General features: G+C 38.6%; 1 protein-coding gene across 4 annotated transcripts in view; it reads left to right on the forward strand.

Annotated features, from left to right (window-relative positions):
• Positions 1-2197: 2197 nt before the first annotated feature.
• Positions 2198-27537, forward strand: part of LOC119794830 (NACHT, LRR and PYD domains-containing protein 12-like) — a 37606-nt gene continuing 12266 nt past the window's right edge. Inside the window, exons 1-5 of one of the 4 annotated variants that reach the window (XM_038302556.1) lie at positions 2198-2314; positions 12497-12643; positions 14877-14996; positions 25680-25799; positions 26600-26688. In XM_038302556.1, coding sequence (XP_038158484.1) covers positions 12516-12643; positions 14877-14996; positions 25680-25799; positions 26600-26688 — 457 coding nt within the window. In that variant the 5' untranslated portion in view covers positions 2198-2314; positions 12497-12515. Of the gene's footprint in view, positions 2315-10456; positions 10600-10731; positions 10814-12441; positions 12644-14876; positions 14997-25679; positions 25800-26599; positions 26689-27537 lie in introns of those variants that run through there. The other 3 variants (XM_038302540.1, XM_038302565.1, XM_038302548.1) reach the window with 3 other exon arrangements.

Genomic DNA, 27537 nt, shown 5'->3' on the forward strand with positions numbered 1-27537 from the left:
AGCTATTTTAACAGTCAATCAGTAAGTAACATAGGATGATATAGAAGGTTGTTTCATTTAATCCTTTTATATTAAAAACACAGTTATAATCGTTGAATGTAATTTTATATTATTGTAGGAAACACAGATATCCAGTTATAATGGTGCAGGGCAGCTTGTAGGTGAAGCAGCTGGCCCTTTAGTGCTTCAGGTGATGTCTAAATGATTTTAATTACAAAATAAGGAGCAACTTTTTTATGTATATACAATATAAATATAAATTTGTATTTGATATGGCTGGACTTAGGGAACTCAAACAATGAGCTGTGATGTTGCAGCACAGGTAAAGAGAGAAGTGTCCGAACCTTCAGGGCTTCAGGTGAAGGTTTTTTTGTCTTGTTTTTTTTTTTCAGTATGAGTAATTGGATGTGTGATCTCTTTTGGAGCTCACAAATGATGCCTCAGGTATTTTAATATAGTTTGCCTGATTTACATGTTTGTTTAACATGTATTTAGTAAGAAATGCGTTTGCAATGTTACGATAAAATTAGGGCAGCAACTAACAATTATTTAGCAAATCGATTAGTATGTCATTAATTTTTTTGATGAATCGATTAATTGGATACCCAAAGGTTCTTTAAAGAAAATTATTAATGTCACTAAACCAGGCGAAACTAAAATATTTCTTCTTGAGGAGTTCGGGATGGAGAATATTGACAGACAAAAACATTTTTTTATCTTGTATGCAAAATTTATATATATATATATATATATATATATATATATATATATATATATATATATATATATATATATATATTGTCATGGTCTTGGTTCTGCTGTTACTTTGCTCCTTGTTTTCTAGATTTATTGGTTTAATTCCAGTTTTGTTGTCTTTCTAGATTTATATTAGTTCTCATGTTTTTCTGTTGTCCTCTTTTGCCCTCTTGTGTGTGTATGTTCCTTTCCCCTTGGCTCCCTCATTGTCTCCTCTCACACCTGCTCCTTGTCTGCTCGTTACCCCTCCCTTTGTCTCTCTCTGCTATATATGCTCTCCCTCTGCACTCACTCTTTGTTGGTTCCTTGTCTTTGCTGTCCTCCCATGCTGTTGTCCACGTTCCTCGTCTCTCCCTGGCTCCTCGTGTTTGGTTTCCTTCAGATGTCTCCATAGTTCTGGTTTGCTTTGATTATTAGTTGGATTTTTGCATTCCTGCCTTTGTTACTGTTTTTTGCCCCATTAAACTCCCAAGAAATCTCCTCAGCCTCTGCATTTGGGTCCTCTACCACAACCAAACCTATATATATATATATATATATATATATATATATGCACATTTATATTATGTTTTAGAGTCTCTATACTCCAGCTAATGAATTACTTCCGAAATTAATTGACAAATATTCAAATAATCAATTAATATGATTCATTTTTTCAGCCCCAGATAAAATAAATTAAATGGGCGACACAGTAACTATGCCGAGAGGTTCAACTTTTATAGTGAAGTTAATATTTAAATGAATGTATTTTGCTTGATACAGAGAGAGCATAGTAGTTAAAAATATAAGAGTGGGAGACACCTCTGCACAATTCTATATCTTCAAAAGAAAATACTGTATTTACCTTCTCTCTTGGTCGTTCAAATGAAACCATTTTCAAAGTGGAAAACATTCCTAATTCCACATTCATCAGAGCCGCTGATAATTAAAACATTGATGAACAGCATCTAGTGACTGTAGTGCTTATAAAACTTTTGTTAATGTAGCAAAATGCTGCTTTTCTCTTCAAACAATGAATTCCTCTTATCAGTACGGATGCTCACATCGAGCATAAAAAAGGGCATGCATATTGCACAGCACCAATGACACCCGACCAATAGTGTCCCTACCAAAGTTCAAATCAAACCTACGCCCTTGTGTATATATACAGTATATAACATATATATATATAATATACACATAGAATGAGAGATATGTGTAGATATATATTTGTCTATACTTTTATAAATGTGTTTGTGTATATAGTATTAACAAAATAAAAAAAAATGTATGAGTGGCTGTGCTTTAGAACACACATATCCTATCAGTAATACTCTATTAATCTAAACCCCACTAAGAATATTTAAATACCCTGAACTATTTGTTTGTTTACAGCAAAAAAAATTAACCGTTAAAAAAATGAGTTCAATATTCAGCAGGGGCGCCCGTAATTCCTGCGCCACGACAGTCAATGCAGGGTCTGCTCTACGCAGCAGCTAAAGAAATGAAACTAAAAAGTATTTCCGTTTATTTCCTTCAGACTCCATTTTAAGTCGCAGAAATCTAGACAGTAAGCAGGGTGAGTTCACTTTCTATTAAACACATTCCGTCCGTTTTTACATTTTTCTTTGGCTTCATGTCTAATATGTACCTGGAGGAGGAGAAGGAGGAGGGGGAGGAGGAGGTCAGCATTGAATGTGTTCATACTTGTTCAGGGTTGCGGTGAGGCCTAGAAGAAGCAGCCCATCCTGAACCACCATCAGAACGGAATCGTCTTTTATTTGGCAGTTAAACATTTCGTCCCGCATTGAATCAATAAGGTTTGTTCCTTGTTTTCAGAAATGTCTGACACACATATCTGTCAAACTAACATCAACACGAACTTAATTAACTTCAGTTTATTTCTATAGGGTGTAACTTTGTGATAAAAGTTGGTGGGGGCGCTCTAAGGGTGGGGGCTCTCTAACCCCAAAATCCCACATCCCCCGTCACCGCTCCGCTCCGCTGCTCTCCAGACCGTCTGCCCAAACCAAAGCCTACAGCTCCCGCTGCTTCTCCCGTCCTGCTCCCCTCCGATTTCCTCGGAGTTTGAGGAGAACATGGCCGATTAAATTCAAAGCAGCAAAACATGCGGAAATGAACCAGGGTTTCCGTGTCGCGGATCGTTAAAAATAATTACAATTCGTTATTTTTTTTAATGAAGGCCTTAATTTGCACTAAAATTAATTAAATATGTTAATCGTGGCATTTATAATTACTTAATAAAAAATGTTTATGAGAAGAATTTCGTCAGATATATCGGTCTCCGCCAGTCACGTGACATTTGTTGCTAAGATGTCATTTTAGGTGGAGAAGGCGTAGTGTAAACAACCGCAGCATAGCTAAACGAAGGAATAAAGGATTGAGTTTGTTTCTCTGACTATATGGAAAAAAGTAAGCAGAATGCGAAATTACCGTACCGGCAAAAACTTTATAACGAGGCCAGGGACCGTTACTTGTCGAAACTGTCGGATATTAAAGGGCATAGATCCTTATGATCTCCGCAGCAAAGACTGGAGCTCCGACGTCACTTCACTGCCTCCGACCTCATCAGTGAACATAACAAACTACCTAGTGTTTGGCGTCAGTGCCTACACTTGCGAGGAATTCAAAGCATATAAGTCACTGGAAGGAAGCACACGGACAGTTCACAAATGGCTCCTTTTTTGCCTGATTTGGACAGGGGGGAACAAATTATAGCAGGTGGCCTGCTATAATTTGTTCCCCCCTTGTAACTTTAAGAAATAAAGGTCAATCAACTCCAAAGTTTCAGGGGTTAGTTGTCATCATAAAAGATGTTTATAAGCCAAAAATGAAAAAGCTGGGGCCTATTTTGCCTGATTTAGACGGGGAGCAGATTATAGCAGGTGGCCTGCTATAATTTTACTCCCCCCTTGTAACTTTAAGAAATAAAGGTCAATCAACTCCAAAGTTTCAGGGGTTAGTTGTCATCATAAAAGATGTTTATAAGCCAAAAATGAAAAAGCTGGGGCCTATTTTGCCTGATTTAGACAGGGGGAGCAGATTATAGCAGGTTTTATTCCATCCCATATCGCCAGTTCTGACAATATGGGATGAAATAAAACGGCTGATGTTAGAAGACAAACTGTTTGTTAAGGATAGTACAACATAGATAAATTGTACGTTACTATAAACACAAATATAGATTGAAGTACTAAATTTCAACCAGGAAAAAATTATTTTCCTTCTGCATATAGTCTTTAATGATTACACGTGCACTCCATTTTCTATTTCATTTTTATTACAAGTATATGGTTTACAACAGTTGTCAATGGGATGAGAACATTTGGACACTGTGAAACAATGAGAGATTTTTTTAAGGCACGTATGGAAAAGAACAAGGATCTATTTGCTTTCAGAGGAAGGAGTAGACACTGCTGTCAGCGACCAGCTTTCAAGCAAACGTTTATGTTTTATTATTAGTTTTAAATCAATATCACTGGCGATATTCTGCTATAACATGTGAAGTAAAGAATAAAACAGTAAAGCTCAACTTTCATACACGTAAAACCTTTCAAATTTCAAGTCCTGCACGTTGGAATTGAAGCGGAGTTAACTCGCGTTATTCTTCCTACTCCGTGCGCGCTCCCAACGAGGGGATACAAATTTTCGCAGGGATAACTACCTTGGCACGACACCGGGACTGGCAGCCTCTCCCACAACACGATCGTGTCATTTCTGGTAAATAATTGTGCCGAAAGAACAGCCGCGTGTGGGTTATCTCGACTTTCCACCTAATATGGTGGTTTTCCCACGATGCACCGCGCCCGAGGTAAACAATTGACGTCACCTGGCGGAGACCGATTATATCGCGATTAATTTGCGTGGAACTGATCATAAAGCCGTATGTTCGAAAAGGAAGCTACTTTTATAAATGTGTTTGTGTATATAGTATTAACAAAATAAAAAAAAAATTATTAGTGGCTGTGCTTTAGAACACACATATATTCTATCAGTAATACTCTACCCCACTAAGAATATTTAAGTACCCTGAACCATTTGTTTGTTTACAGCAAAAAAATTAACCGTTAAAAAATTAGTTCAATATTCAGCGAGTTAAAGTTGTTTAAAATGGATTCTGTGCTGCTCAACACGTCACTGAGAGAGGCTGTCGACCTCCCCAAGATGGCGGCATAAAAAAACCCGGCGGTCATCCGGTGTTATGCCCAAAAGTGCATGCCTGCCGAAATATGCATCCCCAGTCGCGGGAGCGCGCCTCGCTCTGTTGAACTGCATATCGACGAGGAAAACGGATTAAAATATGTTCAATGGAGCTTAGGTTCTTATATTAATGATATAAAAACGTTTAAAAATACCTCTCGTGGGAAAAAAGTTGTGGTTATTTGGCAGATTAATTTACAAAAGTACGGATTTTTTGAACAACATTAAATCCAAAGATTTTGACCATGGTACGGCTGATTTATTTGTTGTGGTCTCTTGCTATTTACACACAACACTAAACCGTGATAGCCGACGTGAGTTTTGAGTTTGCAAAGCTTTCTCTTGAGCGGAAAATCAAACGCGCATCTACACAGCACAGCGTTCACAGACCAGTGAGATGCGTTCGCTGCGCATCAGAAAGCTATGGTGCATTCAGGAGCATTGGAACATTTCAAACTTACAAGAATGAGGCATAAAACAGAACTGTATTTTTACTGAACTGTATTGTATTTTTTGTTTTGTTTGTTTGTTTATGCACATCTGCTAGCTTTTTATTCTAAAAAATCTATAATATTACAGCAGCAATTTATCAAAGTTTTTCAAAATCCTGTTTAAAAGCTCCAAATGGGGCTTCAGATCATATGAAGCAACAATTGCACTGTCACTGTTTTACAGGGCAGAATTTGCATTTGCTGATCCTTGTACTTAATTACTGATGAATATACAGGAATACAGACGTACAAGTGTCAACTCCTCTGAGATAGCAGGGGATGCAGTTTTTGGCAAGGACCTGCCACAAAATGCATCCCCCTTGTTTTTAACCTAAGAATTGTCCTACACACATGAAATTCACACTGGTACCTCAGCACACATGTGGAAGCATGTAGAAATTGAATCATCAGCTACAAATCTATATTTCTGGAAAAAAGCAGGGGATGCAATTTTTGGCAAGGACCTGCCACAAAATGCACCCCCCTTGTTTTTAACTTAAAGATTGTCCTACACACATGAAATTCACACTGGTACCTCAGCACACATGTGGAAGCATGTAGAAATTGAAACATCAGCTACAAATCTATATTTCTGGAAAAAAGCAGGGGATGCAGTTTTTGGCAAGGACCTGCCACAAAATGCACCCCCCTTGTTTTTAACTTAAAGATTGTCCTACACACATGAAATTCACACTGGTACCTCAGCACACATGTGGAAGCATGTAGAAATTGAAACATCAGCTACAAATCTATATTTCTGGAAAAAAGCAGGGGATGCAGTTTTTGGCAAGGACCTGCCACAAAATGCACCCCCCTTGTTTTTAACTTAAAGATTGTCCTACACACATGAAATTCACACTGGTACCTCAGCACACATGTGGAAGCATGTAGAAATTGAAACATCAGCTACAAATCTATATTTCTGGAAAAAAGCAGGGGATGCAGTTTTTGGCAAGGACCTGCCACAAAATGCACCCCCCTTGTTTTTAACTTAAAGATTGTCCTACACACATGAAATTCACACTGGTACCTCAGCACACATGTGGAAGCATGTAGAAATTGAAACATCAGCTACAAATCTATATTTCTGGAAAAAAGCAGGGGATGCAGTTTTTGGCAAGGACCTGCCACAAAATGCATCCCCCTTGTTTTTAACCTAAGAATTGTCCTACACACATGAAATTCACACTGGTACCTCAGCAAACATGTGGAAGCAGGTAGAATTTGTCACATCAGCTACAAATCTATATTTCTGGAAAAAAGCAGGGGATGCAATTTTTGGCAAGGACCTGCCAAAAAATGCACCCCCCTTGTTTTTAACTTAAAGATTGTCCCACACACATGAAATTCACACTGGTACCTCAGCACACATGTGGAAGAAGGTAGAATTTGTCACATCAGCTACAAATCTATATTTCTGGAAAAAAGCAGGGGATGCAGTTTTTGGCAAGGACCTGCCAAAAAATGCACCCCCCTTGTTTTTAACCTAAGAATTCTCCTACACACATGAAATTCACACTGGTACCTCAGCACACATGTGGAAGCATGTAGAAATTGAAACATCAGCTACAAATCTATATTTCTGTATTTTTTAATGTTTTATTTGCCCCAGAAACTTCCTCCAAGGAGAAGGGTGAAAAATGGAAGAAATGGTAAGTTAAGCAGACATTTTGGCTAAGCGAAATTAACACCTTTAACCAACATACTTTGAAAGAGATTTTGTTAAAAGTTAGCACCAGCATCCATCTGATTAAAAAGAACAATGTTTTTTTTACATACCATTGTTTTCTTCTATAGCTTCTCCGTTTTCATTGTTAACAAAGTAACAACAATATTGGTAAAATTCACCATGTACAAATACATTTTAATGCAAAATTATTAATATAATTAAAGACACAAAATGCAAAACTGCAAAACATTACCAAGAATGCTTTAAATAACTATTTATCTTAATAACAGTAAGAATATTAGTTATTATAATCTTAACAATGACGGACAGGAAAGCAACAATACCGTTACTAAATAGCAATTTATTAAACAGGACTGATTCCAATTGTGTGAGCTGCATTACACAATTTAAAGGAATAGTACACCCAAAACATGATTAGCCTTCATTTTCTACTCACCTCCATGCTGAACAACACTCTGGAGTACTTTTTTGATATCTCAAATGCATCTGGAGATCTGGGAGACTTCTTGCTGTCTGCTGACATTCAAATAATGGAGGTCTATGGCGCCCGAGACAGAAAGGTCCACAAAAGTCCACAAAAACTTGTCAATATTCCTCCATACTGCTCGTCCAATGTAATCCAAGTGTCCTGAGTGGGTAGCATCCAGAATTTACTCGAAACGAAGTCATTTAGAACGTTTTAGAGCCTAAACAGTAGTGTATAGGATTTCCTAATAGCGCCCCCATGCGCGCTCACGATTCTACGGAAGCCGGCAGACCAAACCAGCGCATTCAGCTCGGCAAAGAACTCATGCTCTTCCTCAACACTGAAGTCCTCAGACATTTTTCTTTCGTTGTTTCTTTCTTTGCACAGGTAAACAGCACATTTCTTCTTCTACGCTTGCATTATCGGCAGACCAGACGCTGAATGCGCACTTCCTTCCGGTTTGGTCTGCCGGCTTCCGTAGAATCGTGAGCGCGCATGGGGGCGCTATTAGGAAATCCTATACACTACTGTTTATGCTCTAAAAACATTCTAAATGACTTCGTTTCGAGTAAATTCTGGATGCTACCCACTCAGGACACTTGGATTACATTGGACGAGCAGTATGGAGGAATATTGACACGTTTTTGTGGACTTTTATGGACCTTTCTGTCTCGGGCGCCATGGACCTCCATTATTTGAATGTCAGCAGACAGCAAGAAGCCTCCCAGATCTCCAGATGCATTTGAGATATCAAAAAAGTACTCCAGAGTGTTGTTCAGCATGGAGGTGAGTAGAAAATGAAGGCTAATCATGTTTTGGGTGTACTATTCCTTTAACCTAATTCTAATTTTGTGTGGGATATCTAGTTTTACATGTACCTAAAACTTGTGAATATGAAGAAGGTTAGACATTTATTTTTTTATGTAGAATTTATTTGTTCCTTCTTTCAGTTACGTAACTTTATTTGTCTTTAAAAAAAATAGCTACAGAGTAGGTGTGGCTCCCCTGCTTTTTTCCAGAAATATAGATTTGTAGCTGATGTGACAAATTCTACCTGCTTCCACATGTGTGCTGAGGTACCAGTGTGAATTTCATGTGTGTGGGAGAATTCTTAGGTTAAAAACAAGGGGGGTGCATTTTTTGGCAGGTCCTTGCCAAAAATTGCATCCCCTGCTTTTTTCCAGAAATATAGATTTGTAGCTGATGTTTCAATTTCTACATGCTTCCACATGTGTGCTGAGGTACCAGTGTGAATTTCATGTGTGTAGGACAATTCTTAGGTTAAAAACAAGGGGGGTGCATTTTTTGGCAGGTCCTTGCCAAAAATTGCATCCCCTGCTTTTTTCCAGAAATATAGATTTGTAGCTGATGTTTCAATTTCTACCTGCTTCCACATGTGTGCTGAGGTACCAGTGTGAATTTCATGTGTGTGGGACAATCTTTAAGTTAAAAACAAGGGGGGTGCATTTTTTGGCAGGTCCTTGCCAAAAATTGCATCCCCTGCTTTTTTCCAGAAATATAGATTTGTAGCTGATGTTTCAATTTCTACATGCTTCCACATGTGTGCTGAGGTACCAGTGTGAATCTCATGTGTGTAGGACAATTCTTAGGTTAAAAACAAGGGGGGTGCATTTTTTGGCAGGTCCTTGCCAAAAATTGCATCCCCTGCTTTTTTCCAGAAATATAGATTTGTAGCTGATGTTTCAATTTCTACATGCTTCCACATGTGTGCTGAGGTACCAGTGTGAATCTCATGTGTGTAGGACAATTCTTAGGTTAAAAACAAGGGGGGTGCATTTTTTGGCAGGTCCTTGCCAAAAATTGCATCCCCTGCTTTTTTCCAGAAATATAGATTTGTAGCTGATGTTTCAATTTCTACATGCTTCCACATGTGTGCTGAGGTACCAGTGTGAATCTCATGTGTGTAGGACAATTCTTAGGTTAAAAACAAGGGGGGTGCATTTTTTGGCAGGTCCTTGCCAAAAATTGCATCCCCTGCTTTTTTCCAGAAATATAGATTTGTAGCTGATGTTTCAATTTCTACATGCTTCCACATGTGTGCTGAGGTACCAGTGTGAATTTCGTGTGTGTAGGACAATTCTTAGGTTAAAAACAAGGGGGGTGCATTTTGTGGCAGGTCCTTGCCAAAAACTGCATCCCCTGCTATCTCAGAGGAGTTGACACTTGTACGTCTGTATTCCTGTATATTCATCAGTAATTAAGTACAAGGATCAGCAAATGCAAATTCTGCCCTGTAAAACAGTGACAGTGCAATTGTTGCTTCATATGATCTGAAGCCCCATTTGGAGCTTTTAAACAGGATTTTGAAAAACTTTGATAAATTGCTGCTGTAATATTATAGATTTTTTAGAATAAAAAGCTAGCAGATGTGCATAAACAAAAAAAAAAAAAAAAATACAATACAGTTCAGTAAAAATACAGTTCTGTTTTATGCCTCATTCTTGTAAGTTTAAAATGTTCCAATGCTCCTGAATGCACCATAGCTTTCTGACGCGCAGCGAACGCATCTCACTGGTCTGTGAACGCTGTGCTGTGTAGATGCGCGTTTGATTTTCCACTTAAGAGAAAGCTTTGCAAACTCAAAACTCACGTCGGCTATCACGGTTTAGTGTTGTGTGTAAATAGCAAGAGACCACAACAAATAAATCAGCCGTACCATGGTCAAAATCTTTGGATTTAATGTTGTTCAAAAAATCCGTACTTTTGTAAATTAATCTGCCAGCTCCCGCGACTGGGGATGCATATTTCGGCAGGCATGCACTTTTGGGCATAACACCTGTATCTACTCTTATGCTATTTCTATGGTTAAGTGTTAGCAGGTCGACCTCCCCAAGATGGCGCCCGTAATTCCTGCGCCGCGACAGTCAATGCGGTTTCTGCTCTACGCAGCAGCTAATAAAATGAAACTAAAAAGTATTTCCGTTTATTTCCTTCAGGCGCCATTTTAAGTCGCAGACATCGAGACAGTAACCAGGGTGAGCTCTAACACTTTCTATTAAACACATTCTGTCCGTTTTTACATTTTTCTTTGGCTTAATGTCTAATATGTACCTGGAGGAGGAGGAGGAGGAGGTCAGCATTGAATCTGTTTATACTTGTTCAGGGTTGCGGCCCATCCTGAACCACCATCAGAACGGAATCGTCCGTTATTTGGCATTTAAACATTTCGTCCCGTATTGAACCAATAAGGTTTGTTCCTTGTTTTCAGAAAGGTCTGAAACACATATCTGTCAAAGTAACATCAACACGAACTCAGTTCACTTCAGTTTATTTCTATAGGGTGTAACTCTGGGATAAAAGTTGGTGGGGGGGCTCTAAGGGTGTGTGTGTGTGTGAGTTCGGGGGGGGGTGTACTCTAACCCCGAAATCCCACATCCTCCGTCACCGCTCCGCCTCGCTGCTCTCCAGACCGGAGTTTGAGGAGAACATGGGCGATATGATTAAATTCAAAGCAGTAAAACATGCGGAAATGAACCAGGGTTTCCGCGGATCATTAAAAATAATTACAATTCATTATTTTTTTTTAAATGAAGGCCTTAATTGGCACTAAAATTAATTAAATATGTCAATCGTGGCATTTATAATTATTTAATAAAAAAAAAATTATGAAAACAATTTCGTCAGATATATTATATCGCGATTAATTTGCGTGGAACTAATCATAAAGCCGTTTGCTCGGAAAGGAAGCTCGAGGCGGAGAAAAAGCTAGAGAATATATATATATATACATATATATGTGTGTTTGTGTGTGTTTACATACATACAAGAGTCATGATACTGTGCTTGCAACTCCTTCATATTTCATGTACACTAATAACTTGTGTACATGGTTCTTGTTGATGGCATTAAAATCATTTCTAATAGCATTAAAATAGCATTAAATTAGAGTCGCTCATTGCTGTATGAACCCTGTGAATGCTTAATTTAATATGGCATATTAAAAAAATCCCACCATCATCCAGCAGATGTTCAGTTTCTGCCCAAATATTTTTTTGTTGTAGATTTTTATAACGAGGATAAATAGGATCATTCAAAACTGCTTTTTAAATGAACTTACTTTGTTCTCTACTCCCAAACTCAGCATCTCTTCATCCATTCCTGCAATAAGAAGTTTCTTTTGAATGGATTTGATTAAACTTTTATTCCCTCGGTATAAAATACATATTTTGATGAAGATGAGAAATCTGCTTCCTCGTTGGTGAATAACCAATAATTTGCATCCAATCATTTAAATAAACTGTGTTAGTTTTTTTTCGAATATATAAGAATTATGCTATAATTTCTAGTTACTGATCTGTTGCTACTATATTTTAATTTGACGAAGCAGATTTTCTCGATGTTCTCTTTCCTGTTTGCTGCGATTGCAATAGCGGATCTTGACTTGGCCGGACCGGAGCGGAGCAAAAAAAATAGCTCGGCTCCATATTTTGTCGGTGACGGACGGAGAAGACGTACGTGAACGGAGAGGTGCGGAGCGCTGATGGAGTATGTGGAATCTGGGGGTGAGGGTGGGGGCTGATGGACCTACAGCTGCTCAACCTAAACGGGTTTATATTTTCCAAAAATGAGCTCATACATATTTATTGAATGTTTTCCTATTGTTGAGAACACAGAGAACCACAATACACTGATATTTATAGTTATAGACAGATGCCTGCCTTTAGTGCTTTATTTATAAAGGGGTCAAAAACATTAATGTATAAAAGGCCATATGATAGGGCTGCATTTCAATATATTCAGACCCAGATGGTTCCTGCTGGAATCAGGTTCCTCTGGTTCTCTACACACATGATGGGAATCAGCTTTCTGCTTTACAGGACACTAACTGGACCTGAACCACTGGGAACTGACTGGTTCTGGTTTCTCTCTCAGACTGACTGAAGTCCAGAAGATGGAAGATTGGAAATTAAAGGAGGGCAGAGCAGAACCTCCAGGATCCAGCTGTCCGTCTATGAGGAGTGACTGGTCCAAAGGTGAACCTCCAGACTTCAGTGCAGAACCTGGACCCTCAGTCATAAAGTAAGCAACCAATTTCTAACTGATCCATGTGACTCAATAGAGATAGAACAGCTAGAATGGGAACTGGTTGATCTTCAGCATCTAAATCCAAAGTTACTCTGTCCTGCCTTTTGTTAAAAGACAGCAAGAACTTCATGGCATGGATGAGTTGAATAAATAAGATAATACATAAGTTTATAGATTAAGATGAGTCCAAGGAAATCCAAGCTAAAAATATATAAATATTATATTAAATCAGAGAGAGACATCTCACCTTTGTCAAAGCTCTAAGTTAATTACATGAGGTAGTGAGTGCTCTCACTGTGAAAAATATCTTTGACGTATTTTTATCTGGAAAATCCAGTTTCAGTTTAGAATTGCTTTGCTCAAAAAAAGCACTTGAAATTGTGTTGAAAGTATTTAGTGTAAAGAGTACAAGAAATGTTTCCTAGATGTTTTTGTTAAAGCTAAGCTGGCTAAGTGTAAAATGTTCTGTTTAGGGCTGCAACTAACGATTATTTTAAAAATCAATGAATCGGCCGATTATTTGTTCGATGAATCGGACAAAAAATATTTTTTATATTAACCTCTTTATTCCAAAATAAACATTTTAGACAGAACATACAAGCACACAAGTACAGGTTGCTCATTAACTGTCCTGGTGCAATATGAAAAATAAATGTTTGTGTTAAAACTACGCAAACTTACATGAGAAATGTAGCTGTACATCCACAAAATATAGGGTACTTTGTTTCATAAAGCGCAAAAAAAGACATTTTTGTTTTTAAAAGCCCCTAAGGGGTTCAAACAATAGGCCCCCCCATTTCAACAAATTAGTTTTTTTTTAGACTAGAAGAGTTCTGCCTTTAAGACAGAAAAGTGTAGCAGTTAAAGTTGCTACTTGAGAAAATACTGAACCATAGAGATAAAAATAGCCCTGTGATTCAAATTATAAATTGTATTTGGAATAAAAATGAGAGAACTAGGGGTGCTAAAAAACACATCCTCCAAAGACAGATATTTACATGGGAATGTGGCAGATAATTAATTGACATATTACTGATCTTGCTGGATTTTATTCTGCTTTACTTCCATAAATTGCAGGATCTTCTTTACTTTATCTTTGCCAGAAGATTTAAACTTTAAAAGCCTTGCCCTCATAATTTGCAAGTTAATTTATTTATAAAGAAAATATAAACGCTGCTTAAGCTAATTCAAATGAAATTAAAAGTAAAATAAGTAGCCAACCTTATCACTGTCTGTAACCTACTAACACAGTAAGGAAAGCATCAGATGAGCTACCTGAGAAACTAACGTTACGTTTCCCCACTTTATAACGAAACAAACATGGTCGCTCACCCTGCTGATCAGCTCTCTTCACTTCCATTGAAGGCTCCAACGTGTTTTCTTTTCAGGGGCTGCATCATAACAGTGGTGCTTTCATGCCATGTCAATTTGTTTTTACAAAAGTTGCATGTTACGACTTTTTTCGCTTTACAAAGCGCAGGCTGTCTGCGAATTGAGGCGCAGCTCGTGTTTGCAGTATTGGTCATTAGAACAGTTAACGTTTCTGCCTTTTGAAAACAGCCTTTGCTCACCTGCGGCGCTGGCTCGCTCTGCCCTATTTTTTTTTCTTCCCGCGTTTCAATCAAGTGGCAGTGATGACGACGACGGCGGATGACGCATTAATCGCGCAACACAACTAATCGATGATGAAATTCGTTGCCAACGCTTTTAAAAGTCGATTTTTATCGATTTTATTGATTCGTTGTAGCAGTCCTAATTCTGATGATATTCAGATACAGATATTTGTCAGTATTTAGTGTAAAGAGTACAATAAATGTTTCCCAGATGTTTGTGTTAAAGCTAAGCTGGCTAAGTGTAAAATGTTCTGATAATTTTCAGATACAGATATTTGTCAGTGATACAATGTTACAATACAAAATACAAAAACAAAGAAAGAAATCAAACCAGATTTATGAATAAAGGTTCTTCAGAGAATGGAGGAAAAGTGAGCCTTGTGTGGAGAACTTTGTTCATGTTGTTCGCTGGCTGTCTAGCTTCACATGGTCACGCGTTGTGAGGACAGCACATCTTTAGTTTTTCTTTCAGCTTAAAGCTAAATAAACACTGGAACTTTAAACCTTCTGCTTCTCTGCAGCAGTTTGTGTTCAGAGCTTCTTCTTCTCTGGTTTTTATCTCAGAGTTTCTCACTGATTGATGTGATCTGAATAACAACATGTTTGTGTTTCAGAGGTCAGAACCACAGACGGAGAGCAGAACCTCCAGGATCCAGCTTTCCGTCTATGAGGAGTGACTGGTCCAAAGGTAGACCTCCAACCTTCAGTGCAGAACCTGGACTCTCAGACTCAGAGTAAGGAACCAGTTTCTAACTGATCCATGTGACTCAATAGAGATAGAACAGCTAGAATGGGAACTGGTTGATCTTCAGCATCTAAATCCAAAGTTACTCTGTCCTGCCTTTTGTTAAAAGCCAGCAAGAACTAGGGCTGGGTACCGAACTTCGGTTCTTTTATGGTCCCAACCGAAATGCTTCGGTTCTACAGAGTATCGAAACATGCCTCGTCTTTCGGTACCAAGTTTCGGTGATTGGCTGTAACACTTAACGTGATTGCGTCATCCTGGAAAAATACATAGGTGTTCATGCCTACAGCCAGGGTTCATGTGTATCTGTTGTGAACTGGTTGCAGCGTCGTGGAACCCCTTTAAAATGCCCCCCAGGTCAAAAGTGCGGCTTCACTTTATTAAGACTGATGCCAATAGTGCGCAATGCAATACATCGTGCACGGAAACAATTTAAGAGCAGAAAGTTGCTCGGTGTTTGACTGCAAGAAGAGCGGACCGCAGCCAGCGCGACCATCCTCCTCTCAGCAGCCCTTGAGGCAGAGCAAAGCCAGAGCGGAGTGAATCATGCTGCTTTCAAACTGGACGCAGCAAGAGCAGCAAAATCACGTCTGCTGCTTCCTTTTTGCTGCTTGTACCAGCTTCTGACACGTGGCTGAAGAAGCTTTGCTGCTCGAAAAGTGGCTCTGACGCGCGTTGGGCGCAGCTACTCTATCCTTTATTTGCCTTGCAGCTATATTTGCTGTGATACGTGGGGATAAAGTAGTTTTATTATGTTTTTAAGTGGGAAAATCCACCTGAAAACTTAATCAGTGCAGTCAGTTCATCCTGGCTTCCAATATTTCTGTCGGAGCCGCTCAGACCCCCACATACCAGCGGTGCGCTGTCAGTAGGATCCCATTCAACGGGCTTGTTTGTCAGACATGGTAATTTTTCTAAAGGAAAACTGCTCAGTAAAAAGGTCCTCACAATGTAACAGTGAATATTAGACACTGAATTTTTTTTTTATGTAAGAGGAAAAATGTAAATGGAAAAATCAGAGCTTAAAATAAAACTCAAGATTTGTACTTTTTTATGTTGTATAATTTTCATTTTCTTCAAATTGATATTATTAAAACTGGTATCGAAAAAAGTATCGTTCAGGAACCGTATCGAAGTGAAGGTATCTATATTGGTACCGGAACCGAAAAGTTTTGAACAATACCCAGCCCCAACAAGAACTTCATGGCATGGATGAGTTACAAAAATAAGATAATAAATAAGTTCATAGATTAAGATGAGTCTAAGGAAATCCAAGCTAAAAATATATAAATATTAGAGCTGCAACTAACGATTATTTTAAAAATCGATGAATCGGCTGATTATTTTTTCGATTAATCGATGAATCAGACAAAAATATTAACCTCTTTATTCCAAAATAAACATTTTAGACAGAACAAACAAGCACACAAGTACAGGTTGCTCATTAACTGTACTGGTGCAATATGAAAAATAAATGTTTGTGTTAAAACTACGCAAACTTACATGAGAAATGTAGCTGTATATCCACAAAATATAGGGTACTTTGTTTCATAAAGCGCAAAAAAAGACATTTTTGTTTTTAAAAGCCCCTAAGGGGTTCAAACAATAGGTCCCCCCATTTCAACAAATTAGTTTTTTTTTTAGACTAGAAGAGTTCTGCCTTTAAGACAGAAAAGTATAGCAGTTAAAGTTGCTACTTGAGAAAATACTGAACCATAGAGATAAAAATAGCCTGTGATTCAAATTATAAATTGTATTTGGAATAAAAATGAGAGAACTAGGGGTGTTAAAAAAACACATCCTCCAAAGACAGATATTTACATGGGAATGTGGCATATAATTAATTGACATATTACTGATCTTGCTGGATTTTATTCTGCTTTACTTCCATAAATTGCAGGATCTTCTTTACTTTATCTTTGCCAGAAGATTTAAACTTTAAAAGCCTTGCCCTCATAATCAAGTTATTGTTGTTCACTTTAAATTTTTCTGACTCTAACTAGTCCCGCAGTTTTCAACCGATTTTAACAATTTTGGTATCAAAACGTTCAGCTTGTTCATGAGAATTGTGCTATGTCTTTTGGTAAAGATATTTTTCGTGGTTTTTGCGATATTCTGCTTTTTCTGCGTTTTTTTTTGTCCCATTGAAATGCATGTAGAATTCTTAGATTTCAGCAAAATTCAGCTAAAACTTTATCATCTTCGACCTTTAACTACTTCAGCATACTTTCAGCTAGAAACACCATTCAACTTTTAAAATGTTTCCGTATATCTCTGCTATTACTGTTTAACTCAGCTTTTTGCTAACTTTTACAGTTTTGCTTCAGCGAAGCTTCAAACTTTAAAAGAAAATTTTTAGATTTTCAGATTTATAATGGAAGTCTATGGACGGAATTCTTCAACTGCTAGAGTGCGTGCTCTAGCTTTTGAGCTGTTCTGGTTTTTCCGAACAAATTCTTCTCACTCCCTCATTTTTCACTCAATTGAAATAAATTATACATCAAAATGTAGGGATTTTTGTCAGGATTCAGGAAATGTAACCCTCATTTGTGTGGCATTTACAGTTTTCCAACAGTTTGGCCCAGACCACGAAGAAGTCCACACTTCCCCAATAGAAATCCAATGAGAGACTTTCCAAAGATCACAGACAAATTCCAAAACGATACATATTTTCGTATCGCTCCCATTTCTTAACTATTTGATGTACTAACATGAAACTTGGTATAGAACATCTTCAGAATCTTCTAGCACTCACATTGAAGGAATTTCTTCAATATCACTTATCGTTTAGCTGTTTAGCTAACTTGTTTGTGCATAGGAAAACGTTGATTCTGAGAAAAATCCTCAAACTCAGAAAATACACATTTTTACATCGTCACTGTGGCCAAATAGTTTTTAGTAGAAACATGAAAGTTGGCACAGTCGAAGCTGAAGGATGGCTGATGTCCACGGTGAAAGAATTTTTAGAATACCTTTTACGGTTTTGGCTCACCACTCGTTTGTTGGGAGGGGAAGTTTTGCTTTTGACAGCTCACCTCTACCATGGAACTCCATGTTATTTAATGAGACCAGCAGGTGTGACAAACCTTTTTATTTCTCCTTCCCATTAAGGTTGTGAATGAGCTACAGCCATGAAAGTTATCCCAATCGGAGACAAAGGATAGCTGTCGCTTAGACTGAAATAATTTTTTAGATACCATTTACGGTTTGTCTTCAGCACTCGTTTGTTCGGAGCTGATTTTCCTATTCAAAAAAGCCTGAGAGGAAAGGAACGAAAGTGAAGCGCTTTTCTCTCTTTCACTGACAGGCTCGTTAAGCGTTGTCAAGGTAACCGAGCTTCAAAGGGATTTTACCTCTGCCACTTTAAACAGCACATTTGGGGCGACAGTGGCGTTGGATGTAGGAGTTTGCCCTGAAATCGAAGGGTTGACGGTTCAAGCCCCGACTCCGACTTTCAGTGTCGTTGTGTCCTTGGGCAAGACACTTCACCTGCATTGTCTACTGATGGTGGTCAGAGGGCCCGGTGGCGCCAGTGTACGACAGCCTCGCTTCTGTCAGTGAGCCCCAGGGCAGCTGTGGCTACAATGTGGCTTGCCACTATCAGTGTGTGAGTGTGTGTGTGAATGGGTGAATGAATGTAGTGTAAAGCGCCTTGGTCAAGTCTCCTAACTTGAATAAAGGCGCTATATAAGTACATGCCATTTACCATTTACCATTTTAATCTAATGGAAGGAGACAACAATGATTTAAAATTTGGATATGGATACAATATGACTACTGGCCATGACCCTTCCCTTCACACGCAACCCTGATAGACTTTCAAAATAAGACTCCGGGGACCCTTCAAAATAAAAGCCCCTACATTAAACTCATTTTTTCCCCAGCATATGGCTCAAAATTATGACCCAAACTCAACCACTTTTTTAAAAATGAGACTCTAGGGGTTTTTCAATACACACCCCACAGCAAATTTCAAAATAAAAGCCTCCCATTGCCACTTCATCTACTCCCCTAATAACAGGGGAAAAGAGTGATTTAACGATTGGAAAGTCATCAAGTATCACTGCTGGGTCTGACCCTTTTCTCAACACACAACCCTGCTAGACTTTCAAAATAAGACTCCAGTGACCCTACACAATAAAAGCCTCTATATTGTACTCGCGTATTAATTGATGCAAATGGCTCTGCATTATGACCCAAACTCTAACAGCTTGTTTCTATTAGACTCTAGGGACCTTTTCAAACATACCCCGGAGCAAATTTCACAATAAAAGTCTCCCATTTACTCTCTAATACAGCATCTATTCACCCAATACCATGAAAAACCAGTGATTTCATATTTAGAAATGGATTCTACACTCACCGGCCACTTTATTAGGTACCCCATGCTAGTAACGGGTTGGACCCCCTTTTGCCTTCAGAGCTGCCTCAATTCTTGGTGGCATAGATTCAACAAGGTGTTGGAAGCATTCCTCAGGGAGTTTGGTCCATATTGACATGATGGCATCACACAGTTGCCGCAGATTTGTCGGCTGCACATCCATGATGCGAATCTCCCGTTCCACCACATCCCAAAGATGCTCTATTGGATTGAGATCTGGTGACTGTGGAGGCCATTTGAGTACAGTGAACTCATTGTCATGTTCAAGAAACCAGTCTGAGATGATTCCAGCTTTATGACATGGCGCATTATCCTGCTGAAAGTAGCCATTAGAAGTTGGGTACATTGTGGTCATAAAGGGATGGACATGGTCAGCAACAATACTCAGGTAGGCTGTGGCGTTGCAACGATGCTCAATTGGTACCAAGGGGCCCAAAGAGTGCCAAGAAAATATTCCCCACACCATGACACCACCACCACCAGCCTGAACCGTTGATACAAGGCAGGATGGATCCATGCTTTCATGTTGTAGAAGCCAAATTCTGACCCAACCATCCGAATGTCGCAGCAGAAATCGAGACTCATCAGACCAGGCAACGTTTTTCCAATCTTCTATTGTCCAATTTCGATGAGCTTGTGCAAATTGTAGCCTCAGTTTTCTGTTCTTAGCTGAAAGGAGTGGCACCCGGTGTGGTCTTCTGCTGCTGTAGCCCATCTATTTTTATTTATTTATTTATTCGTTTATTTGATAGGGACAAGTATGTTTCATGCATCATGTCACACACTATAACATTTTAGCTAAGGCTAATTCTCAATGTCCGTCCCCAGTTAGGCTTTTACACAAAACACAGTGACTGTACACAAGAACAACAGAGCAAATTACACATTAAAACATCACAGAGTAAAATCAGGTCAGTTACACATTAAAACATTACATTAAAACATTAAATTACACATTAAAACATCACAGAATAAAATCAGGTCAGTTAGATTATTAATGTTCACATGACTGACCTCTCCATAAAAAGTCTTTGAGTTTATGTTTAAAAAGGACCCAGTTTGACTCTCCCTTCAGTTCTGCAGGTAATGTGTTCCATGTTTTGGTGCCTTGTACAATGAAAGCTGATTGACCGAAAGAGGTTTTGCGTCTGGGTACTTGACAGTTACCACTGTGGGCTCCTCTTGTGACTGAGCCCACAGCTCTGAGAGGAACTATGCTGTCACTCAAAACCTTAGGGGCCTTATCATGCAAGCATTTATAAACCAGTTTTAACTGAGCAAATTTCACAAAGTTTTCGAAATTCAGCATTTTTAAATTGTTCAGACTAACACAGCGATGGGATCTGATTGGTTTTTTATCTAAGATTTTTATAGCTCTATTATAGATCATCTGAAGAGGCTTGATAGTAGTGCTTGTGGCCTGTGACCAAGAACTAATGCAGTAACTTAGATGGGAAAAGATCATGGAATGCACAAAACTGTGAGCAGCGTAAAACGGTAGGGAATCTCTAATCAGTTTGAATGTGTATAAGTTTGCTTTTGTTACTCTGGACACTTTTTTTACGTGGCTGTCAAATTTCAATTGTGAGTCAAGTATTAGTCCTAGATACTTGATTTCTGGGACCTGCTGGATTCTAGCTCCATTTATCTGTAAATTTAGTTCTTGAGATATGAGCTTGGTCCTAGAAGAGAAACAGACAGACATAGTTTTTTTAACATTCAGAGACAACCCTGCATTCTGGAACCATACTGACACAGTTTGTAGATGTCCTGACAGTTCATTAGAAACTGCTTGCACAGTCTTTCCACGAACATAAATTACTGCATCGTCTGCATATAACTGAAAACCTGCTGTTGGACAAGACTCTGGCAAGTCATTGATGTATAATGTAAATAGTAGAGGGCCAAGGATGGATCCCTGTGGCACTCCTGTATTTATCTTTAAAAATGATGATTTTTCATTGTTTATTGTGACACACTGCTCTCTTCCTTCTAAGTAGGATTCAAACCACTGTAAAGTTTTCGGTGAAAATTTTAATTTGGATAATTTTGCAATTAGAATTTTATGATTTAACATATCAAATGCCTTTTTGAGATCCAAAAAGACTGCGCCTACTATTTCCCGGCTGTCTATTGCCAACTTTATTTGTTCAACAAAATAACAGTTTGCTGTATCCGTAGAATAATGAGGTCGGAAGCCAAACTGTAAAGGATGTAAGATTTTATGATACTGTATGTACGCCATTAACTGATTGGACACTATTTTTTCCAACACCTTAGAAAATACAGGCAGGATGCTTATAGGCCGATAGTTACAGGCCTGGTCTTGGGATCCTGACTTAAAGATAGGCATAACTCTAGCCTGTTTCCAGGGTGCAGGGAATTGCCCGCTCTCAATGGACAAATTAATTACATGCGTTAGAGGTTTTATGAGTGCATTTTTGTTTCGCTTTACGAAAGCCGTATTAATGTGGGAGAGATCCATGCAATTGCTTTGTTTAATTGTATTTATGGCATCAAGCACAATAGATTCACTAGTCTGCTCTATGGAGAATGTTGTGCCTGGTGTAACCTGTTGTTGAATTTGTCTCGTAAGGTTTCCAAAATCAAACTGTTGGACCAGCTCCTCTACAGATGACACAAAATAATTATTAAATTCATGGGCTATTTGTTTAATGTCTCTTATCTGCTGGTCTCCAATTTTAAGCTCAAAGATTTTTTTTGTACTCTGTGGTTTTACAATGCTATTTATTTGTTTCCACATTATAGATGGACTTCCTTTGGCTTCTGTTATTGTAGATATGTAATATTCTATTTTTGCCTTTCTTAAATTTTTTATGACACGATTTCTTAAACTTTTATATATGTTGATATCAGTATTCAATTTACTTTTGAGTGATTTCTTCAAAGCCATATCTCTCTCTTTCATCAATCTCCTGATGTCACCATTAAGCCACGGTAAAGATCTTTTTTTAAATGTTTTTGTTTTTTGAGGAACTTAGAAATTACTTCTTCCAAACTACTTATTAGTTCTTTGCAACCGTTGTGGACATCCTCATTTTCCAAAATATTGCTCCAACTGATGCCATTTAATTCATTGTCTAAAACAGGGAAATCGTGCTTAAAAATAGTTAATATATTTGATTTAATATTGTTAACATTTTGAAGGCGTTTTTTAGAAAGTTTTCTTACTATCAAAATCATATTGTGGTCTGACAAACCGGTTAGAAAATTGTATGATTTTAATATTCGATCTTCTTTATTAGAGAATATTAAATCAATTTGGGTCTTTGAAGACTTTGATATCCTTGTGGCACCTTTCATTATCTGGGTAAAATCAAACTTTGTCATTAGGGTCTTAAGTTTTTTCCTTTTGCTAGAATTAAGCCAGTCAATATTAAAATCACCCAGTATGATAACTTCTAACTTATGGGCAACCATTTTCAACAATTTATCTAGCTCACCATAAAACATTTCATTGCAAGAAGGGGGATTATATAAAACCACAATTAAAAAGTGCATGCTTGATGACAGTGATACTTCAACACAAATATGCTCAATGTTTACATCATGTTCAAAGGTGACTTCAGTGCACTTAAAAGAGTCTCTTAAGTAAATTGCCACTCCTCCTCCTTTGCCTGTTTTCCTATCAGTTCTATAAAGTCTATATCCTGGAATATCAATTAGATTAGAGTGATTTTTACTGTTGAGCCATACAACAGTATGGCCTCAAAGTTCGACGTACTGTGCGTTCAGAGATGCTCTTCTGCCCACCTTGGTTGTAACGGGGGGTTATTTGAGTCACTGTTGCCCTTCTATGAGCTCGAACCAGTCTGGCCATTCTCCTCTGACCTCTGGCATCAACTAGGCATTTCCGCCCACAGAACTGCCGCTCACTGTTTGTTTTTTCTTTTTCGGACCATTCTCTGTAAACCCTAGAGATAGTTGTGCGTGAAAATCCCAGTAGATCAGCAGTTTCTGAAATACTCAGACCAGCCCTTCTGGCACCAACAATCATGCCACGTTCAAAGTTACTCAAATCACCTTTCTTCCCCATACTGATGCTCGGTTTGAACTGCAGGAGATTGTCTTGACCATGTCTACATGCCTAAATGCACTGAGTTGCCGCCATGTGATTGGCTGCTTAGAAATTAAGTGTTAACGAGCAGTTGGACAGGTGTACCTAATAAAGTGGCCGGTGAGTGTATATCACTGCTGGGCATGACCCTTCCCTTGATACACATCCATGATAGACTTTCGAAATACGACTAAAGGGACTACAAAATAAAAGCCTCTTCCTTACACACATTCATTCATTGTGCCGTATGGCTCGTAGCTATGACCCAAACTCAACCAATTTCTTCAAATTACACTACCAAGGCCTGTTGACCACACACCTCAGTCCATATTTCTTAACCAGGTTCTAAGATTTACACTGTAATAAAGCATCTGCTAACCTCGTAACATGCAGCCTAAGCCTGCCAACGGTGCTTTCATCAACACAGCGGCTCGTAACATGCAGGTTAGATTTTTTGATAAATTCAGCTCCTTAAGTGGAATTAGCTCTCTTTCCATTAGCTTCTCTCTCTGTCCTTCCTCTGCTTCTCATGGTCAGTCTTGCACATAGTTTTTTAGATTTTCAATTCTCTAAGGATGACACTGTTTTCTTTATGCTGATCAACTGACAATTTTTAAATCATTTCAAATTGTTTTGCCAAGTCTTGACATTTCCACATATGATTTCAAAATATTGATACTTATTCAATACCATATTCCTCAACATTTTACTTCCCATCCTTGAGCTACTCATTTTTTCTTCAACCAGATAAGATTCAAGTTTGTCTTTGTAATTTCTTTTCTGATTCAGCTAATTTAATACTTTTCAGCCTATCCTGTGAACTTTGGCTTCATTCTGCTCTCTTTCTGAACAGGAATTAAGCTTTTCTGTTTGCTGCTAATTCATAACACGCCTGACATTTTGCTTGGCAGTAGGTGGCCCCCCTTTAAAATTTCTGTATACATTTTTCTAGAAACTTGGGAGACATTATATTAAGACCCTTGTAGCGCCCACATTCAAGACATTTTTTGATATCATGTATGGTTTGGCTGTGCAGCTTTGAAGATGAGTTTGTTTCTGCCATTTTACTGCCAAATGATTCTACCCTACAAAATCTTCAGATGATTCAATTGTTTTCTGCAGTTTGAAGTTTCTGATGACTTCCTATCACATTTTCATATGTTCTTCAGGTAATTTCAGCTTTTTTCATTCAGCAAAAGCATTCCCACTTGCTGTTTCTCTGAAAAAGCTTTTTCTAGTTTGCAAGTTAATTTATTTATAAAGAAAATATAAACGCTGCTTAAGCTAATTCAAATGAAATAAAAGTAAAATAAGTAGCCAACCTTATCACTGTCTGTAACCTACTAACACAGTAAGGAAAGCATCAGATGAGCTACCTGAGAAACTAACGTTACGTTTCCCCACTTTATAACGAAACAAACATGGTCGCTCACCCTGCTGATCAGCTCTCTTCACTTCCATTGAAGGCTCCAACGTGTTTTTCTTTTCAGGTGCTGCATCATAACAGTGGTGCTTTCATGCCATGTTAATTTGTTTTTACAAAAGTTGCATGTTACGACTTTTTTCGCTTTACAAAGCGCAGGCTGTCTGCGAATTGAGGCGCAGCTCGTGTTTGCAGTATTGGTCATTAGAAGAGTTGACGTTTCTGCCTTTTGAAAACAGCCTTTGCTCACCTGCGGCGCTGGCTCGCTCTGCCCAATTTTTTTGTCTTCCCGCGTTTCAATCAAGTGGCAGTGATGACGACGACGGCGGATGACGCATTAATCGCGCAACACAACTAATCGATGATGAAATTTGTTGCTTACACTATTAAAAATCAATTTTTATGGATTTTATTGATTCGTTGTAGCAGTCCTAATTCTGATGATATTCAGATACAGATATTTGTCAGTGATACAATATACAAAATACAAAAACAAAGAAATCAAACCAGATTTATGAATAAAGGTTCTTCAGAGAATGGAGGAAAAGTGAGCCTTGTGTGGAGAACTTTGTTCATGTTGTTCGCTGGCTGTCTAGCTTCACATGGTCACGCGTTGTGAGGACAGCACATCTTTAGTTTTTCTTTCAGCTTAAAGTTAAATAAACACTGGAACTTTAAACCTTCTGCTTCTCTGCAGCAGTTTGTGTTCAGAGATTCTTCTTCTCTGGTTTTTATCTCAGAGTTTCTCACTGATTGATGTGATCTGAATAACAACATGTTTGTGTTTCAGAGGTCAGAACCGCAGATGGAGAGCAGAACCTCCAGGATCCAGCTGTCCGTCTATGAGGAGTGACTGGTCCAAAGGTAGACCTCCAACCTTCAGTGCAGAACCTGGACTCTCAGACTCAGAGTAAGGAACCAGTTTCTAACTGATGATGTGACTCTGCAGAGATAGAACCTCTAGAATGTGAACTGGTTGATCTTCAGGGTCTCACTAGTTTGGACTTTGTTCTGCTGGTTTCTCATCAGCATCCAACATATTACTGACAGGTCCAAAGTCATTTTCTCTCCTTCCAGCCTGATAAATCCCAGAAGTTGTTCAGATGTGAATCTAAATGAGCAGAGATAGAGACTCAGTGTGTCATGAATCAGCAGAATGGTTCTGGTTCCTTCCAGCAGGTGGAACTGGGCTGTAGAAGCAGCCCTCACTGCAGCGGGCTCCTTGGTGTCTTTGTCCACACAGTCCTACCTGTGGAGCTGCAGGTTGGGTCCGTTCAGAGCTTCATCATGTTGCTCAGAAACCAGAACTCTCCCAGCAGCTGTTCATCTGCAGCTCTGTGGCGTCTCTTTCCTCCCAGCATCAAACAAACCTTAGCGTCATCCTGCCTCTGATCCAGTTCAGGTTCTATTGGGGTTCTGGGTGGTTCAGTGGTTGAGTAGATGCTCCATGTGCCGAGGCTATAGTCCCTGATCCGATTGTCCTGGTTTGGTTCCTGTTCTGGCTCCATTAGCTGCATGTCCTTCCTGCTCTCTCCACCCTCATACCTGTCAGATTCAAGTCCTCATTAATCCCAGTTTGGGTCAATAACAGACAGAAACTCAGCTTCTGGTCCTCTCTGTGGTGGACCTTCATGAACATCTTAGCTTCAGTAGGACAGCCCCACCCTGTTGGTAGTGAACTATTTCAATGATGAAGAAATGTCTCCACAGATGGAGGAAGAGGAGCGAACCCCAGAGTGGAGAAAGATCCAGAACCAGAGCTGGACCGCTGACAGCCAATCAGAGCAGCTGTGCAGCAGGTAAGACTGAACATCTCCAATCAGAGCTTCCTTCTATCGTCTCTGTTGAACTCTGGCAACAGATCACTGATTACAGGATAGATATTTATATTTACATCATGAAATCATTTTAACAATCTGTTGTTTCAGTCAGACAGCTGCAGCTGATCCAGAATGCTGCTGCCTGCATCCTCACTAGAACTAAGAAAGTGGAGAACATCAGCCCAGTTCTAAAGTCCTTGACAAGCTTTGACATTCTGCCCAATTTGATGCTGCTGCTAAAAGATTTCCTTATTTATCAAACCGATGCAAAAGTATAACTTCACATGATGCTCAGCATTCTTCATTTTAGGGAAGAAAGTTCTTCTTTTAGGAGTTTTCATAAAATACAACTTTATTCTTGTAATGTTATGACTTTATTCTCATAATTTTACTACTTTATTCTCCTAATATTCTGAATATTCTCGTTGTGACTATTCTCGTAATTTTATGATTTTATTCTCCTAATATTACGACTTTATTCTCGAAATAAAAAAATTAAATATGTACCTGGCCCTAATACTCTGTGGTATAACTGAGCTATCTAACCTGCTTACTGGATCATCAGTCCTTTCAGTTTTTGCTGGGTTGACTAATGTGATCCTACTGGGTTCTGAGATTCACATCAGTAACAGAAAATTATTTATTTAATGTATTTTACTTTGTTTATCATTTAAGCAGGTAGACAGAGGGGAGGTGGGGTATTTACTGTTCAACGGTTTGAAGACACTAATTTAACTGTTTAAAAACTCTTCAAAATAAATGGAGCAACATTGAAAACACCTAAAATAGGTAGAATAAATTGAATGTTTCCTAAATGTTGATTCTGGC

Source organism: Cyprinodon tularosa, unplaced genomic scaffold, assembly GCF_016077235.1.
Source record: "Cyprinodon tularosa strain WSP-4 unplaced genomic scaffold, ASM1607723v1 ctg1130, whole genome shotgun sequence".
In the NCBI taxonomy this organism is placed as follows: Eukaryota; Metazoa; Chordata; class Actinopteri; order Cyprinodontiformes; family Cyprinodontidae; genus Cyprinodon; species Cyprinodon tularosa.